The following is a 20,412-nucleotide window of genomic DNA, read 5'->3' on the forward strand; positions in this document are numbered from 1 at the left end:
AAACTCTAGAGCGCTGTAGTAATATGGGGAATCCATTCTGTTTAATGATACTCACCCAAGGAATGGAGGCACTGAGTGACCATTTGGCAAAGACACCTGTTGCAAAAAAAAAGAAATGAGAATAAAAAGTGATCAGCATAAACGATGCTTCCATTCTTTAGAACATGAAAAAAAGCTAAAAGTTGATTTTCCCAGTCAGACTGGTTCGCTTAGGATGTCAATGCATAATTCTGTCGCTTCACCTGCCGACTATGCACCTGGAACAATCACTGTGTCCTATGACCTCATCATATGTCAGGAATCTTGATTAGCTTGATAATCTTGAAACGCTTGCTTTCTCTGCCTTAGTGCTGACAATCTAATCAAAACTACTTCAAGAGAAGATGAACTGTAAACAGTCATGCACAATACTGGAGTATCCTGGAGTTCAAATTTGACAAATTTTGCTAGGAGACATATTAAAGGAGTAGTTCACTCATAAATGAACATTGTCACAAATTACTCATTCACGTAATCCCAATGTAATTTTTCTTGGCCACACTGTCGAATTACCCATTAATTTAATGTGCCTATAGTCTGTCAAACTTCAAAAACATCAATGAACAAATAAATAACAACAACCAAAAAGCACATACTATAAAAGTTATTTATATGACGTTTTTTTTTCTAGACAGCTGTTTACAGTGACCACAAGCTGTTTTTATTCTTATGAAAAGTTCCATCAAGATACTTTAAAAAAATATCCTAGTTCCACAGCCAAGGGTAAAATGATGATCTGAATCAAGTGTGTTAACATTCAAAATGTGCAGAACTGTGCGTCCCCAGGACCAAGATTGAAAACGCATGAGTAAATAAAAGAATTCCTATTTTTGGGTGAGCTAACGCTTTGTTCATCAGAGGAAATACTTTAGTTCATAGACTTGCCACAACAGTCCACGTGTGTCTAGTCTGGTGTGTCTACTCACCAGCCCACAATCATATGATCACATTCAAGGTGAATTAGTTGTGTAGAAACACTTTCATTTTGATCTCTGTGCCCTGAGGATGTACATGTGTCTTGAGGTCCTTCAGGAGAGGGAGCCAGATACTCAAATATGGTTTACCATCAGTTAATATAGTGCAGCTCTAACAGTTTCCAATGTTCCTAACAATGAGAAAACCAGGTTGGGAGCATTTTTCAGATGTCTTTTTATTTTTCACAATGATAGCAATGCAAAGCATTTTTCAACCTCTCCCTAGGCCCCTTGGCAAACAACAAAGGTTACATTATTGCAGGTCTTATAATCCGTTCTTGCCACTTATGTAGATCTAATTTGTACGATTTAAAGCCTAATGTATAACTGAAAAAATAGAGTGGGGTCCAAAAGAAACTACTACTAAAAATACTTATTATTTGCCAATTGAATGCATTTTTTCATGACAAATTATATAGTAGAAGGTTTATTTAAAAATGTACATGAATTTCAAAATGTCTTAGTATTTGTTTGAAGCCCTTTTGGTTTAATACAGCAGCACTCAAGTCGCACAAACTCCACAAGTTTTGATGACCATGTTCTTCAGTATGAGTTGATCCAAAGAGTGAGCTTCTATGATAGAACATCTGACTGTATTTATGAAGAGTTCACATGGTCATAGCTATCCAATTGAGAAAAGACCAGGTGGAAATGCCCTCCGAAACACATTTGAGAGGGATTTAAATCCAATCTTTTAAACCAATTCTGGAGGTGGTTTGAGACCAAACAAAACTTCCCAAAAATAGTTTAAAAAAATGAACGCCTGAGTGTGTTATAGTCTAACAGGATGCACAAACGGCCGGAAATGAAAGTGAAAGTTTGGCGTTGCATCCTGAACCTCAACAATTATCTTTATTCAAAGTAGTATAATTAAATGAAACTACATTATTGAACCCATGCTGGCGCTGCTCTCTCTCCTATTGCGGTCTTTCATCTTAGCTGATGAAATTAGCTGATGATAAATACAGTGCCTTGCGAAAGTATTCGGCCCCCTTGAACTTTGCGACCTTTTGCCACATTTCAGGCTTCAAACATAATGATATGAAACTTTTGTGAAGAATCAACAACAAGTGGGACACGATCATGAAGTGGAACGAAATTTATTGGATATTTCAAACTTTTTAACAAATAAAAAACTGAAAAATTGGGCATGCAAAATTATTCGGCCCCCTTAAGTTAACACTTTGTAGCGCCACCTTTTGCTGTGATTACAGCTGTAAGTTGCTTGGGGTATGTCTCTACCAATTTTACACATCGAGAGACTGAAATTTTTGCCCATTCCTCCTTGCAGAACAGCTTGAGCTCAGTGAGGTTGGATAGAGAGCATTTGTGAACAGCAGTTTTCAGTTCTTTCCACAGATTCTCGATTGGATTCAGGTCTGGACTTTGACTTGGCCATTCTAACACCTGGATATGTTTATTTTTGAACCATTCCATTGTAGATTTTGCTTTATGTTTTGGATCATTGTCTTGTTGGAAGCCAAATCTCCGTCCCAGTCTCAGGTCTTTTGCAGACTCCATCATGTTTTCTTCCAGAATGGTCCTGTATTTGGCTCCATCCATCTTCCCATCAATTTTAACCATCTTCCCTGTCCCTGCTGAAGAAAAGCAGGCCCAAACCATGATGCTGCCACCACCATGTTTGACAGTGGGGAGGGTGTGTTCAGGGTGATGAGCTGTGTTGCTTTTACACCAAACATAACGTTTTACATTGTTGCCAAAAAGTTCAATTTTGGTTTCATCTGACCAGAGCACCTTCTTCCACATGTTTAATGTGTCTCCCAGGTGGCTTGTGGCAAACTTTAAACGACACTTTATATGGATATCTTTAAGAAATGGCTTTCTGCTCTCCACTCTTCCATAAAGGCCAGATTTGTGCAGTATACGACTGATTGTTGTCCTATGGACAGAGTCTCCCACCTCAGCTGTAGATCTCTGCAATTTACCCATAGTGATCATGGGCCTCTTGGCTGCATCTCTGATCAGTCTTCTCCTTGTATGAGCTGAAAGTTTAGAGGGACAGCCAGGTCTTGTTAGATTTGCAGTGGTCTGATACTCCTTCCATTTCAATATTATCGCTTGCACAGTGCTCCTTGGGATTTTTAAAGCTTGGGAAATCTTTTTGTATCCAAATATGGCTTTAGACTTCTCCATAACAGTATCTTGGACCTGCTTCCTGTGTTCCTTGTTCTTCATGATGCTCTCTGTGCTTTAAACGGACCTCTGAGACTATCACAGTGCAGGTGCATTTTTACGGAGACTTGATTACACAGGTGGATTCTATTTATCATCATTAGTCATTTAGGTCAACATTGGATCATTCAGAGATCCTCACTGAACTTCTGGAGAGAGTTTGCTGCACTAAAGGTAAAGGGGCCGAATAATTTTGCACGCCCAACTTTTCAGTTTTTGATTTGTTAAAAAAGTTTGAAATATCCAATACATTTCATTCCACTTCATGATTGTGTCCCACTTGTTGTTGATTCTTCACAAAAAATTACAGTTTTATATATTTATGTTTGAAGCCTGAAATGTGGCAAAAGTTGAATACGTCCTTTCGCAAGGCACTGTAAAATGCAGAGCATACGTTGCTTTCGTTAATGTGAAGTTAAAATTGCATACAGTGCGGGAATTGAAGTTCGGATTTATATTAATTTTGCGGAGACACATTTATGTGACAAAGTGTAAATGGAACAGTTTTAATCGGATTGCTATCCAATCAGTAAAAACTCATTAAAGGCCCACTGAAGTCACGTAATTTCCCCTGAAACGGCTCCAGCTGTTAGCAGTTCATCCTCCTTTTTTTGAAACAGCCAAAAGCGTTTTGTTAATATACAGTTTGATTAGAGCCTTTCTGTTTGGTAAAGCCAGTTTCCTCTAACTGTTTAGCATCATAATCTCCTCCATATCACTTTGAAATACAGCATTCTGTGCAGAATTCAAATGGGTCCGATGACTCGCACATATGATCCGTGCTGCGCTCTTATGTCTGTACTCTAACTTTAGTACGCGCTGTGTGAAACTAATGCGAAAACAGACTTCATTCGCCTCAACTGAAAGCATATTTACACTGAATTGTTTCCTATCGCAGCTGCAGCTTCAGCAGTGTCGATTTAGGCCTATAGATTCTAGAGAGCATTTTGATTGGACAGAAGATTTAATAAGGGGGTGAAGTCTGCGATGATGTCATCAAAATCTTTAATTCGTTTTAAGGGAAGTGAGAGACTGTAAGATTTGAATGCTTATATCTCCTAAATGCAAATGTTGTCATTGTTTTGGAACACACCAACTTGTTCATAACTTTAAGGATAACAGTGATACTAAAAGGTAAAAAAAACAGTAAATAATACGGTGAAATGATCATGCAGTTAATAGCTACAAATATTTAATAAAAACAAGCAGGGCTATATTATAACCCATTAAAAACTCAAAGTGTCTGCTCTATTACAAATAATTAATATTTTTAAAATGTATTTTTAAATACCCAAAACAGTGGCATTACAAAGTTGGAAATATAACATTTAAACTAGCTCTGCCCTTATGTTCATGACTCACTGCGGAGTTGCCGGTTTTGGCTGTCTTTCCTGCTCTAAACTCTGAAAACATTCTGAAACGTGAATTGTATTTATCGTGCGATTTATACACCAAAATGACTTTTCATGTGCATATGATACGCATTGTCAACTCGTGAGTTACGCGCCAGCATCATGAGCAGACAGCGCGCCAGAATCCAGTTCTCTTTCGTATTTGAACAAACTAAAACACATAGAAAGAAAGAAAGGCGTGTGAGACAGCATGTCAGTTGGCAGCATGGCAGCGGAGGATCTTAAAGCGACAGCACCCATACTGTCTGTCATTAATGTTAATCACTATTTTGAAGCTTTAATAAGGATTAATCTATATTTAATTTACAATTTATGCAGTGCAGACTGTTTGATAACTTTGTTTAATTTCTGTAGCCTATTTCCTACCTGTGAGACAGGAAGGACACAGGAAAATATTACATGAGTTAATGAGAGGATTCTTTTAAGTTGAAGTTTAAAGCCAAATAAATGTTTAAAAAAAGCTTTTAGTTACACTGTAATGTTGAATGGCTATACAGCGTTTAAAATTGGTGGGAAAATATTTCATAGAGACATATCCGTTTTATTGATATTCATAAAAATATGCCATTGAACAAATATTTAAAATATACTGTCTTTGTTTTTCTACATTAACAAAACCAACAGTTAAAAAACAAAAATATAAAAGTGATGGGAGCAAAGCTATGCATTTCGCCGCCTTCACGCACACTGTCGTTACTAAGCAACCAGGTAAACAGCTGCTGCTTTGATAATGCAAACGAACCAGCACCAAATAATATAATATGAACACAGTCCAGTGGGGGCAGGGGGAGGGGGGAGCAATCGCACTCGGGTTCGGTCCAGGCAATCAAACAAGTGTGAAAGCACCCTAAAAGAAAGATTACATTAAAAATATATTGTGCATACCCACTATCTATCTGCCTTTTGTATTTATTGCATTGCATATTTTATGTTTAGGGATGACAGATTGATAAGCAGATATGCTATTGGTATTGGATGTAACTTTTTATACTTTGCGCTAAAAGTGGCGCTCCTATTGATTTTGTCCTATCACTGTGGCTCTCCTATAAAAAAATAGCGAAGACCATTGATTTACACCATATGCCTTAACTTTACATAAACTGTAAACTTGTCCCTCAAATCTGATTGGCCGACTGGAATGTTGTTCCAGAATCAACAAAGAGGTTTAATTTCAGGAAGGCCTTATTGAATCAGGTGACTACCTCCCAGAATATCTTTGCCTTCTTTTTTTTTTTAGCCACAAAAGGATAATACACAAAGATACTCCCCTCTGTCTTTTTCAACTAAATTTGCTCTTAGCATTCCTATTTGCCACCGCACTGTTGTTTACCGTGTTCTGTGGAGAGGGGGTGGAGGGCTTGATAGGTCTGTCCCTGGATGAGTCACTGTAGTCAGGCGGGGGCAGCAGCACGGGTTCCTCCACCTCCTCGTCTTCATCCGGTTGCTCTGGAAGATCAGTCACACTCTGGCTACGCAACGGGCTCTCGACTCTGCTGAACAAAGTACATAAATTGATGTCTAAACATAATTTTAAGTTGAAATTCCATCATTTTGCTCTCAAATGAAAGAAATGGCACACTCACCTGTTTGCGATTACTGGCTCGTTGCAAGTCCGGCAGTAAGATGAGGGAAACCAGCCCCGCCTGTAATTGATAGCAAAAAATATCCATCATGATGATATAACAAAAATGGGTGCCAGCTCCATTTCCATATGCATTAAGGCAAATTTTTGTCCTCAGCAGTTGTATGACTAATCAGAAACCACTGTCTGGCTTGAAACACCATGTAGTATGAAGAGTTCATTTGGTTTTGGTTGCTTAGGAACTGTCACACTGCCAGCTGTGGATAACTTTGAACCGAGCCTTCAAGAGTGCGTCAGTGCATTAAGACATTTTCACTTCTCAAAATAGTGGTGACAGCATAATGGGTAGTGAGGGAAAATCTGTGGACCTCGGACCTCTGAAATGGCAGATCTGGTCAGGGATAACAGAGCTCCTCATTAAATTATGCTAAATAATCAAGTGTAAGACCACACAAAGCACAGACACATGCTTTCACTGCATTAGGATCATTTATGCTGTCATTTGTATGTTGCTTTGAATAAATGATTACATGCAAATATTAATATAACAAATAGATGCATCTGTTAGCTTTAAAATTATGTTTTTAATAAGCTACTAGCATCACCAAATAAAATGCAAATAGTCATTTATTAAAAAAGATAAAGAAAAAAAATCTGATAAGAAAAATTTAACAAATTTAGAACTTTATAAATTCCATTAAGAAATCTGAGAACTCTATAGCTGTCTCTGTGAGCTTTTTTGATAAAGGAGAACAGTGGATCAATCTACTTTTCTGTGGATTAACTTGCAGAGATTTTTAATTTTTTAATTTTTTTTTAATTTTTCACAATAAAAATAATGTGCACTAACAAACTAAATAGTTTCAATTTTGATTTCATGCAGACTTTAAAAACTATTAATGTAAAAAAGAAAAATATTCATGCGAATACTGAAAAATCAGCGTAATTAACTCGTCTTGCTGAATCCATGCCGTATCTCGCTAAGCGAGAATCTACACTCTCATTTACAAATAATTTCTAAATCACACTCGCTCTAAAAGTGCCAGATCAAATGTCAGCTTGCCCCGTTGTTTCACCACCCACATTAGAAGCACATTTCCAGGTCAAGAAAACAATGTACTGTGATAACAGGAGAACAAATGGCCCTCGTCAAGTCTACCTGATGGAACCACTTTTGTTTGTGCTAATAAGTTAAGGCCAAAATAAATCTACTGCCCTCAAAAGGCTTACGGCAGAAGCGTGCTTGGTTCCCTAATGACTTATGTAAGCACCTCTAACAGGATGACATGTTGAACATACCTTACCAAATTGTGCAAATTAGGAGTACATCTTATAAACACAAGCATGGAACCAGCATTTCCAGCTCAGAAAATCTAATGTTGCTAACATCCAAGTTAAAGGGTCACCATGGACAAAGAAAATATAACAAAATGAAAAGTTATAGCATCCTTAATGTACCTCATATTGTTCCAAACCTATTTTCTGCAGAACAGAAAATTTATATTTAAAGAATGTTTCAACTGTTTTTTCCTATATAATTGAAGTCAATGGAGTCCAAAACAAATCATTTCATTTATGGACACACACACAAAAAAACATTTTTCAAAACTTATTTTCTGTCCTAAAGAAGAAAGTTATTTTGGATTGGAACTTCATGAGGGTGTGTAAATGATGTGTAAATGATCTTTTTCAGGATGAAAAGCAATTTTAAACCGAATGAATGTTCTTAGCACTTACTGTCCAGTATGTTCTAGTTCTCCATACAGCCACCCATCCCGCTCCTCTTGGATAAGCAGTGTAATAATGTCTCCATCATCAAAGCTCAGCAGGGTCTCGTTATTTCCCGCTGTGTGGGGGAAGATAGTTTGCACCCTGTGCTTCTTGGCCACGTCCATACCGCTAGACACAGATGCAGACCTAGACAGGCTGTTTCCATCTAGACTGTCTTGATCTAATGATTTCAAAGAAAGCACTATTTAAGTGACAGTAACTGAAGAAATGCTGTGGCAGTAATCAGCTAAATTAATAAATCACAGCAATTTTTCAAAAACTGAAAAATTTCAGTTCTAGTCTTTGTGTTGTTTTCATCAACACAAAGACTAGTGCACTTGATTGTTGAGAGCAGAAGTACTGAAATGTGATTAGATAAAAGTGCGAGCGAGCTGTCAGCTTGCCTGAGTAGGGCTCTGATGAGATGGGGCTTTTGGGAATGTCCTGGGAGAACATGCTGGCCAGTGGGCTCGTGTGGGCTTTGAGTGACGGGGCTGGGGGCGGAACAATCGAACTGGAATTGGTCTGAGAAAGAAAAAAAAAATTGATAATGCAGAGACCATAATGTCAGTATACCTTTTTCAATAAAAGTAAACAAAACTCATTTATGTTTTGGCTTAACCCTTAAACGCATACCTCGGGTCTTTAGTGACCCGGGATATCATTCACTACCCTCCACCTCATTCATTTTTTAAAGTAACACATTCAACTTCTTAACATTCCTCAATCAATTCATTATAAAATTATAAAAGAATGCCCAAGGTGTTTGACAGTGCAAGTATATTTTTTGTGCACAACAATAATTCAATCTTTGACGACTAAGTAAGACTTTAATAAGTGAATATCACCTTGATTCCACAAGGTGGCAATGTGTAATACACAATTTTGAAGTGACATTTCACTCAGAAAACAAAAGAATAGGTACTGAACACAATCAAACTAATAGTGTCACTGGCCCTCATTTATCAAAAGTGCGTACACCAAATTTCCAGCGTACACCTTGCGTACACCCAAACCCACGGTGACTTTGAGATTTATCAATATGGACGTTGGCGTACGGCACGCTCAAATCCTACGCCAGCTCAGAAGGTGGTGTACGCACGTTTGAGTTAGTGGGAATATGCGCAAAAAAAACAATTCCTAACACCACAAAACGCACTGACAAGATATGCTATATTATGACCCACTGTTAAAAACCACAACGACAACATTCAGTGTTTATTTTTGTGCAACATGAACGTCAATCTTTAATTTGTGTGACTTTACCAAAGCGTTTGATTTGTAGGCATATGTATTCCTCCAGTCGCGAGCCTGTGTGCTTTATCTGACGTTTCAGGCCCGTCTGGCCCGGCAGCTGCGCACGCACTGGGACTAAAATAATTCAGACTGACAAAATAATAAAAATGACCTTCTTCTTTTAAATAATAATAAAATCAATAAAAACGACATTCTTCTTCTGAATAACAAGCGTCATTAAGAATAATAATCATAATAATAATAAGAATCTTACAAATTGTCATGTAATTATTAATGTGAATGAATGGTTGTACTCCACATCACATCATCATCACTATTGTACACCCCAATACATGTGCCGTGATACGAAATTAAATGCTAATTGTTTCAAAACGTGCTGTAAAATAATGCATTGTGATGGTAATTTATCATCCAAACAGCTATTTAAACGGCTGGAGTGCACTTATCAACCTCCACACTATTAAGAGTACTCGTAATTTGGGTCCATATTTTGTTTTTGTAGGTGCCTTTAATCCCACTCTTTAAACTCCCAAATAAAACAATTTAGTTTTTTTTTTTCACTTCCCTGGTGATCGGCTCGATGGCACGCGTCTCAATCATCTCACTAGTTCAGTAGTCAGGGCACTGATCATAGAGTCAGCCCATTGACTTATGTCCTAGTCAGTGCCCTGACTAGTGGAGTAGTGAGATGATTGAGCGCGCCCGATCTCCACGTCGGAGAAGTTTCGCTTCTTTGCCGTCTTCTGTTTGTCCATGGCGTAAAATGAGGGTGTGGGGGAGGCGGACACTTGAATATATAGGGGCGTGTTATTCTAATGACGACGTTTTCAGCCGCCACATTTATTAAGGGCAAGTATTGCGTACACCTGAATTGCAGAGGTGCGCACAGCTTCATAAATCAGGCGGTGAGAGGAGTGTAAGCATAATCTTACGCCAACATACACCAGTTTCTACGCAAGATTGATAAATGAGGGCCACTGTCACTTGAAGGTGGATCTGGTGAAGAAGCTGTCAGTGATCAAAATATTGATTTCGAAGCTGTTGAAAATGTTTAAGATTGTGAATATGAGCCAGATGCTGAATATGAGCCAGATGGGAAATGAGTGCTGACGAGGACAGTGATGATTGTAAAAAACATCTGCTTAAACTGAACCCTTCCGAGCTCCAAAAAATAACAGAATATGCCTTATTTTATTCTTCTATAATTATTACTCTAATATCAGGAGAGTTTTATATGATCGCAACAGGTAGAGATCCATCTGTGTTAGATATAGATCTGGGTCGCTAAAGACCCTAATATGTAATAATGATTGGCAAAACATTCAGGCATTTAACGGTTAAAAAAGTGAATGCTATGTGGCTCTCAAAAAACTATCATTTATCATGGAGGTACACCATGTTGCAATGTGAGACTAACCCGGTCACTGCGCTCCAATGTAGGCGATGACTCAGGTATGACTGACATTGGAGTCCGCAGACCCTCAATCATGGATATGACTGTGTCTGGCACCCTGGTGGCATCAGTACACTTATCTTGCCAGCTGGGCAGTTTGACGGTCAGTATTTCCTTAGCCTGTGGGTGCAAGAGTACATTCAGTTTGAAGGAAAAAATGCAAACCACCGCCATTCAAAATGTTGTACTGACCATGTTCTTTTTGTTTTGTTTAAACTAACAGTTAAGACAATGTTACAAAAGATTTATATTTCAAATGAAAGCTGTTTTTTCATCAAATGATCCTGAAAAAAAAAATTCTCATGGATTAGATTTCTTTCTCTCCAAATAAGCATATTAGAATGATTTCGAAGGTGACATGGAAGACTAGAGTAATGGTGGCTGAAAGTTCAGCTTTGCCATCACAAGAATGCATTACATTTTAAAATACATATTAAAAAAGTTATTTAAAAAAACTTTTGTTAAAATAAAATTGTACTAAACCAAAACTCTTCAACGGTAGTGTACATGTACCATTTTCATTTCTTCTTGTTCAAGAAGTCTAATATCAATATCAGTATGTTTTATATTTGAATTTAAAAAGCTGAATATTTTTAATGGGTCACCTTGTCATGGAAAGCTGCTAGCTGATAGGAGAAGGCACAGTGTTTGTCCACTAAGAAACAGAACCTCCTTTTCTCTTCCAACAGAGCCTCCTTACATCCTTCTGCAATAAACCTCTGCATGTCTGTCTGCCGGGATGAGATGGTCTCCACGCACTAGAGATGAAATCAATCATTCAATATGGCTGCATCACATGATACACTTATAGTAGTCAGCTAGAGCGGGACAGATATACTGGATTTCTTGCTTGAAGTACATAGTTTCTGACAGATTGCATTGAGAAATACAAACAAAACATCACATTTAACAAAATGAGATTTATCAACTTATTTAAGAAGTCCACACAGTCAACACCTTATGCTAATGCAGTCTTTTTTCTTGTGAGTAACTCTTTTTCCAGACTGAGGATTCTATGCTTTTATAGAACAGAGCTGTTACCCAGCAGACCTGTGAAAATGACACTAGAAACAGAGCTCTGTTCTTCTTCACAGGATTTCCCTCTCTATTATACAGTAGTTCTGTGCAAGTTGTCATAGTGACCGTGAATGTTGCTTGTTTCCTTGGAGTTGTTTTCAGAATCGTTCACAGATCATGCCTGGACACGAAAGTCCCACTCAGTGCAATACGAATATATATGACTTCATGGCTATATGAAATGATGATATGATGATTCGGTGGGTTTTGTGAGGGACATGATCTGACATGATTTTTGGATAAGATTCTAGTCATTACTAAGGTGAATCACATTTCACCAACTCATGACGTATATACTTCCGTGACTTGCATGATACATACTAGCAGGAAACAAGTTTTTAAATGTACTTCATCTGCTCCCACCAAAAAGGTTTTTGCTTTAATTTTATATAGGACAGTAGGAAGACAGAAAGGAAATCATGGGAGAGGGGAATTGGACGAAGAAAGCACTCAAACTCTGGTCTGAACCCAAAATGCAACAACACCACACCACACGTCTGCGCTTTAAGTTTGATACCGTGTTTACAATGGCAATTTCAAGTTTTATATTTATTTGATTTGCAAAGCCAATACAAATGTCACACTGACTTAAAAAGGATTTTAATGGAAATGTTTGACTCTTAAAACAATTTACATTATTGTGGTTGATGCTTTGTTAAACTCAGCTGCAGCTCAGTTCAATTTTCCTTCAAACATGTCAGAAAAGAAACTCAGAAGCAAACACATTCCATAAAAAAAGGTTTCCATTGCTAACCGCTCAATTAAACAATACGCCTTTGAAAGGAGGAACACAATGGTGAGCTATTCAAACTGCGTATTAAAAGAGCCCACCCCAGTAGAATGAGTGCATTAAGTATCAAATCATGTTCCTGACATTGAGCCAGAAAATAAATTGAATAGAGCCGTTCCCTTTGTAATGGGTTTCCTTGAGAACTTCCTTTTGGCTTTTAGATTTTGTATTCAAAAGTAAAATATTGTCTGAAGTAAACATAACTTGAAAAGATTTCCTCCTTTTGCCCAACAAAATAAACACAATTTTTTGTTGTTGTTGTTAAAATGATTGTATATAGGGACTAAATGTTTGGCTAATCAAGCATATAAACACATCTTTGTGGTAGTTGTAGTCTTTTAAAAAAATGGCATGAAGGGAAATTTAATCTTTTTTCTGAATGCATATTATAGATCTTATTATGAAAATGAATTTGTGCATGTCTTTCATTTAAAAAGATGACCACATAAATGACCAAGTCCCCACCCTAAATTTTTTTTGGTTACACATTAGCTGCAAAATTCACTATTGAGGTATAACTGTATTTTTTTCTTGAGAACATATCTGTTCAAGTAATATTAAAATCACATACATGTTTACTTACAAATTGTAGAAACCGTGGCTCAAAAATGCTAATTCTTGTCCATATATTACAGGGTATATACAGCAATCCTTAAGTTAAATTTACTACTTTTTAATACCTGTTTTACTACCTTCAGAATATTTTTTAAAACCATCACGACACTGAATTGCAAGTGGTAATCAGCAACCTTTCTATTATTTACACAGATTTTTACAATTATATAACATACAAAAAAGAATAGATTTAGAATCTACACCAGGAGGAAATCTGTAATAAATTATCATTCAGACACAGTAAAATAGATCTCAACATTCACAAAGGTTGGTTAAGGAGAAGCATTACTGCATACACATTTGATTAAATAATTGGTAATTCAGCAATTAAATTATTGTTTCTTTTCCAACAACAAAACCTGAGCCAAATATTACATTTCTATAACTGTGATAAGTTGTTGAATTTAACAAAATACTAAAAACTAGTGCTGTCAATCAATTAAAAACTTTAACTAGATTAATCACACATTTTTTTCTGTGATTAATCGCAATTAATTGCAATAAAAAAATGTTTTGTATGTTTTTAATATATTTTTTTATATAATAATTTCACAGTTAATCAAATTAATGTAGAAACAACATAAAGACAGTATATTTTAAATACTTGTTTAAATGGCATCTTTTTATGAATGAAGGCCAGTAGCCTATTACTGATATTAATACAACTACTGATTTTTTTTTTCTTACATTTAGTATTAGGCTTCAAAAATATAACAGTTTTTAATTTAAGTAAACTTAAAACAATGCTAACATAAACCCATAATAATTGTCATGTTTACTCCTGCCCTTCCTGTCTTAACAGTTAGGAAATATACAGAAATATAATAAAGTTATGAAAGTTATATGCAGTCTGCACTGCATAAACTATAAATGAATCCTTACTAAAGCTACAAAAGTTATTTAGTCAAGAGCAGCGAGTCATTTTCTCTGTTCCCTTTGTTCTTTAACTTTACTGACAGGAAGCTTTATTGGCTGCTGTCCCTTTAAGAGCAGACAGACACGTGGCTCTCACTGTTTATATACTGTCGATGGATCGTGCCTCATTCTCTCACAATTCTTTTTGTTCAATTTAGACTTTATATAAATCATTTAAGATTGCTCTTATGAGGATAGTTGAAGATATGCCTTGAAGCAAGTGTAAAATAAAACATAAGCCAGCCCCTTCTGTTGAGCGCACTCTGAGATGATGCCGAACGACCACTGAATATGACGTCAGCATCAAACATGCGTTGAGACAGAGACGAAAGAGCTTTGATTATGTGCCCAGATATGCTAAAGCCCATATTTAAACGAACTAACGCGAACGCAGATAGAATTTCAATCAGAATAGGACACCTGATAGTCTGAAAAAATAATACCTAATTTGGAAAAAAATAATACCTCTGAGACGACATTTAACACTTTTAATGGCCTTAAATTTGACAATTTGGATTTATCACTTTTTAATACTTTTTAAAACCCCGCGGACACCCTGCATTAGGACTACAAACCGAACAGCTTTGTTTTCATTATCAGACAGAAAACATGGCTGCCAGATAGATAGATTTCACACCAAAAATATATATCAACCCTCACCTCATTTTCTTTGATCTCATACTTGGACGAATGCTTCCCTTGACTTTTTCTGCGCAGTTTCTTCAGGTCAGCCTGTGATTTGTCTAAGAAGTCTTGCTTCAATTTGTGTTCTGACTGGTACCTTTTGAATGTGGCCTAGAGGGAATATAATACCACAGTATACATGAAATGTCCTTGCACGGGTAAGTATAAAGTGGCGAAAAACATGCAATACTCACATTCATGTACTTGATATCCATTTCAGTTTTCTTTTCCAGTTCAGCAATGAGCTCTCTGTGGAACCTCATGAACTGTAACAACAAGGTTAATGATGATAAATCATCATCACAGCGATAAAAATCAATATAAATCAAACTGCACAAAATCATTCCAATACTATGATAACAGGACTGTATAGAATTCTAACAAAAAGTTATCTTATCAGCTTCAGTGGTTAAATATTTATACCGCTGCGAGTTTGAATACCCAAGATCATTTGATAAAAATGGTTTTGGAGGAAAAAATGCTCTTAAAATAAAGAGAGCAGAAGTTCACCTCTTAATACAGGCACATACCACAGATAAGTTCAACACACACACACACACACACACACCCTAAGGCAAATCATGATTGTATGATTTATAATGTTAAATCATGTGACTACAAAATAGTTTGAAGTTACAAATACACAAAGTTCATGCCCTAAAGGTTTCCTCCAATAGCATTGCCTGCTACAGTTATGCTCACAGTTTTTAACACAAATATGTTTTTCATAAAAATATATATTTTATTTTGTTTTGTTTTTATGATGTATTGTGTTTTTGTATTGATGAATAGAAAAGTTCAAAAGAACAGCATATATTAGAAACAGACATCTTTCTATGACTATCTTTATGCTCACTTTTGATCAATTTAATGCATATTTGTTGAACAAAAGTATTAATAAGATCATACTGAGATTCCACAAGGGTAAATAATAGGGGTTGAATGACTTTCATTTTTTTAAAGTTGACATTTATGTGATGAAAGTCGAGTCGACGTCGACTAGTCGCTGATGACATCATTAATAAACAAATAAACCTTGAGCTGAGACTCGAACTCGGGTCTTCTTGTGCACAGCACAGCTGATATGGCATATGACACAGCTCTGCCCATAAGGTTATTAATCCTACATGACAGCTTTTGTATCAGTTCTTTTTTCTTATGATCGTTATATTTCTCACAGATTTCTGCTTGTTCTGAATAAGATAAAGATAAAGTAGCACTATAAAGATTACATGTATATGAATGCATTAGTGAGTGATTGTGTGTGAATTAATTCTACCTGGCAGCGTCTCTCTACTATACTAATAGTGAAGCTGTGAGTTTTAGTTAATATATGCTAGAACGTTTCAGTTTCTAAGCTATTTTTTTGATAAATCACAGAACAGTGTTGACAATACATTTCTGCGCTACTGAATGGTTGTGTGTGAGGCGCGCGTGCGATCTCCGCGTGATGTGCGATCGGCTATGTGTGTGTTGCAATGCAGCACGCAGTTTAGCGTGATGATTAACTTACGTGTACAATAAGCGTGCATTCTCCCGATCAATTTTGAGCATCCAGATGGTAATCAAACATGTCTTGTGGAGAGCTCATGGAATATGCATTTATTTGTCATTTTTAACTGTTAAAAACAGAGCCTGCGTGTCAGGAAATTGCTTATCCTGATAAACAGCCAGCGACTAGCCGACGTCAAGCTTAAAGCGTCATCACAGAGCATTAAGGTCGACAAGTCGATTAGTCGGTGCAACCCCTAGTAAATAATAATAATTCTGAATTTACAGAGATCATCCTGTTCAAAAACCAACAAAAATCTCAAAGCATTCACAGATGCTAGGGTAGGGAACATACAACATGAAGAGCAAAGGGTATGCTAACTTTTGAACAGGAAACATTTTTAATTTATGATTTTAACTTAAATGTGTTCTTCGCCTTCTTCTGGAGTTTGAGATGAATAAGAGATAAAAAGTGATGCATGAAGATCATAAACCAGAGAAGAACTCATAAAAGAACTTTGCATACTTACAGATTCCTCCAGCTCCAGCTGGACCTTATTGTGCACTTCTGAAATCTCCATTAGCACCACGCCTGTAAAGAAAAATGAAACATTGGATAAACAGTTCAAAGTTGCCTTCAGAGAGGTATCAAGTCGTACTTTAGACTTCCATTTACATGTGTGCTTCTCTATGACTACACCTTTAGCATGCATCTCTCTTACTCAGTATGATCAGTGTCATTTCATCTTGCTCCATTAGTGTTGCTCATAAAAACAAACCCTAGAGCAAACAATCTAAAGTGAGCTGCAGTATTATCACTCATCTGGCAGTTATAAAAGCATCATTAGCATGGTAAGGTCAGTGGAGGGAGTCAGTAAATGCAGTCTTTGTACTGAGAGTGTCAGCACCTGCTCTGTTTCCACAACCGCAGGGACGTAGCACAACCTTACAAAGGTTACAGGGCATCCCTGCCAATGGAAAAAGTCTAAATGGAGAATAATTTTCAGTAAAATGAACTTTTACAAGTTTTTCGATTGTATTTGCAATCAAATCAAAATGTGCCCCTTATAATTTTTTTCTGTCTTCCTCTTTTTCTTCTTCTTGATCAAATCAGTTCCCAATCCTACAATTTTTCACAATGATTATCCCATTTCACAAATATGTCATATTATGGATAAAATGGGATTTGAACCATGCATCATGCTGATTTCAGATTATTTACAATATTCAGTCTACAATAGATAATTGCATCAAATGAAGATATTTCGAACAATGATTTTTTTGTTGTTTTTTTTTTTTGTTGCTGTGACGTGACCAGAGCCGTACACTGGACCTGGCCATCTAGAGCAGGGGTTTTCAAACTTAATGATGCCAAGGACCCCCAAATATGATGAACCTTAATGGACCCCTTTCCTAAAATCTATTTTTATGTAAATAAATAAATAAATAAATATTTAAACTGTAAAATAGTAAGTGTGTCATTATAAATACAACATATTGTTTCCAAACTTAAATCGGCTATTAATGTTGGATGTATAAACCTAAAGAAGAATAAGCAACTTTCACAATAAATGTATGTAAGCAGCTTGCGTAAAAATACTGCCTTACAACCCCAGTGAGCGAGATAAAGGGGACTATGGTGAGTAAAACCCACTAAAGATACAGAGCAAACATACAATTCTGGAATGTATACAGCAGAGAAACATTTAGAAATGTAACACATTTAGAATATTCAGTAGACTATATTCAGTTTTTCTCTTTTTATTCTCTGAAAGTTTCTGGGGACCCCTTAGAACCTTATGGAGGACCCCAGTTTAAAAAAAACCCTGATCTAGAGGATGTTCCATCATGTCACCAGCAGATTGCACACTAACTATCTCAGCAAACAATTGCTTTTTTTCCCATTAGCTCCAGATTCCGGTCAAATTTGTTGGTATTGTCATCCCCCTGCCAGCTAGGGCTAGCCTAGAAATCTAGACGCACCCTAGCGGCAGCAAATGTAATCTGCCACAAGTGTCATCTAGCAACTCTCAATACACTTCGGAGCTGTAAAACCCAAACTCTGGTCAGGCCAATCACATCGTGTATAGAGTCGGTGGGCGGGGCTTAACATAATGACGGCCGAGTTGCAGGTGCGTGCTTCTAGTAAACACAGAAGCTGGAGAACGGCGGTCTTTCGAATCAGCTTTGACCGCGACTCTGGAAGACTTGGAGTTAAGCTTTTCTCTGAGAAAAGAACGGCACTGAAGTCATTCATAAGAAGGGAAGATGTATTCTGAGTTTTGCCGACCGGATACGGCGAAAGTTTAGTCTGTCAACTAGCTCTGCTTCACCTTCGTTGCTCTGGTTGGTTGAAGCGCTATCCAATTGCGTGCACACCGTGCAGAGGGAGTTTGAAAGACAACCGTTTATCCCGCCCCTCGGATTAAGCCCTATCAATGGTGAGTTTCCAGACCAAACATTTGATGTGGGTCTGGCTTGTCAGGTTAAGCTAGGGCTGCACAATATATAATTTAATCAATATCGCAATGTGCGCATCAGCGATAGTCACATCACAGAATGTTTTAAGGACAACTCCGGCAAATTTGTACGTTTATCTTGATCGTTATATCTTTGAGTACAGTCTATAGAAGAAAGAAAAACTAACTGGATTGGTGCTTGCAACGCAGAGTTATTACAGTTAATAACCAGAGCCCCCCTCAGCTAAAACGGCAGCTTTGGGGGCATAAACGTAAAGGGAGTCTGCCTCTTAACAGACACAAAATGCAATTAAAATGTCTGTTCAACATGAACAGGTCCCTTACATGACAACGAGATGCGTTTAGCCACTTAGCCATTGTTTAAATTCACCTGTTTTAGCCGGCCAGCTGTGTCTCGCGCTGAAGTCCAGTGGGAACTCCGTCGTAGCTGGAAAAATAGTCTAGTCGAGAAGAGCATCGTGTGTATGAAGAGACTCTGCTCATCGGTCCTCAGTATTGAACGTGTCCGAGAAAATTTCGATTCTGTCCTGCTGATCCGAGAACCGCTGCTCGTTCAGTTACTCGCGCATGCTCAGTATCAGCGGCTGAGTTAATCTGATCTCTCAGCAAAACATGACTCAGTTCAGTGAACGGGTGGAGTTACACCATATAATTCAAGACATTAGTTTATTTCTATTTGGAGGGACTGTCACTCATGTCAGAAAGTGAGTAACTAAAGTAACTTGTGTGATCAGCGCTTGAGACGCGAACCATTTAGAACGATTCAGTCCGATTTGATGAACTGGTTCGCCCGGTTCACTAAAAAGAACCGGTTAAAAAGAACGATTCATTCGTGAACCAGACATCACTAGAGGGATGATCCGATCGGGTTCACAAGTGAAGAAGAAATGGTTCGTGTTTGTGCCTTTCCGAATTGTGAAAATTTGCAGCGAACACTTCACTAACTTACACAGACACAACACAGCCGGGCCGGTTGAAGAAAAATGCCATTTCGTGGCTTAAGACGGGTGCAACCACTGTGGAGGTAATGTAAACTTTATTTATCCTTCCATTTGAGCACACACGGCTTGAGGAAAGAAGATGTGCAGAGCATCACCGTGTTCACAAGTGCGGGTAACGTTAAGCCCATCTGTACCCTGAGTGAGGGCGAGATTACTCATGATAGCAAAATGATCTCGAGACAAATGCTTCCTTTAAAGTTCATCAAGGGTTTAAAGGGTTACTTCAGCGATTAGCATATGGCTTTGTATCAGTAGAAACCCTGGAGTATATTCAAATGATTGTGCTTTCCCCCCTCATATCCCCCTGAGACAAGAGATTTATGCATTTTATTTCTGGAAAAATTCCTTCTATGATGCAAATTGACGATATTTGCATCATAGGAGGAACGTTTGGCCAAAGGCTAAAGACTACAGCCAGCAGAGGGAGCCATTTTCGCATGTTTTGAATCTGCGCATGGGGGATGGGAGATTACACTCAGCTTGCAGGGAGAGCTCAGCTACAGGCACTCATTTAAACGGAGCTATGGTGAGCAATGTAAGTCTTCTAACTTCTTAAATTAATTTCTATGAAAGTTAAGCTTGCAAAGGCATGAACTGAAACGCGCCAGACTGAACTCGCGTTGTGAATGTATGCTGTGAGTGTAGTCGTGATTACCTCAGCTCTCATCACGAGACCTCA

At 37.5% G+C, this 20,412-nt stretch overlaps 1 protein-coding gene across 3 annotated transcripts in view; it reads right to left on the bottom strand.

Annotated features, from left to right (window-relative positions):
• baiap2l1a (BAR/IMD domain containing adaptor protein 2 like 1a) overlaps window positions 1–20,412 on the bottom strand; it is a 31,970-nt gene that overhangs the window by 1,020 nt on the left and 10,538 nt on the right. For 2 of the 3 annotated variants that reach the window (XM_067430025.1, XM_067430024.1), the window contains 10 exons: window positions 16,783–16,844; window positions 14,956–15,027; window positions 14,738–14,872; window positions 11,286–11,438; window positions 10,645–10,800; window positions 8,375–8,495; window positions 7,938–8,151; window positions 6,202–6,261; window positions 5,949–6,111; window positions 56–96 (listed from right to left, as the gene is read on the bottom strand). In XM_067430025.1, the coding sequence (XP_067286126.1) occupies window positions 56–96; window positions 5,949–6,111; window positions 6,202–6,261; window positions 7,938–8,151; window positions 8,375–8,495; window positions 10,645–10,800; window positions 11,286–11,438; window positions 14,738–14,872; window positions 14,956–15,027; window positions 16,783–16,844 (1,177 nt within the window). The remainder of the gene's footprint in view (window positions 1–55; window positions 97–5,948; window positions 6,112–6,201; window positions 6,262–7,937; window positions 8,152–8,374; window positions 8,496–10,644; window positions 10,801–11,285; window positions 11,439–14,737; window positions 14,873–14,955; window positions 15,028–16,782; window positions 16,845–20,412) is intronic. The other variant, XM_067430026.1, reaches the window with a different exon arrangement.

This window comes from Pseudorasbora parva, chromosome 21 (genome assembly GCF_024679245.1).
Source record: "Pseudorasbora parva isolate DD20220531a chromosome 21, ASM2467924v1, whole genome shotgun sequence".
NCBI classification, from domain to species: domain Eukaryota; kingdom Metazoa; phylum Chordata; class Actinopteri; order Cypriniformes; family Gobionidae; genus Pseudorasbora; species Pseudorasbora parva.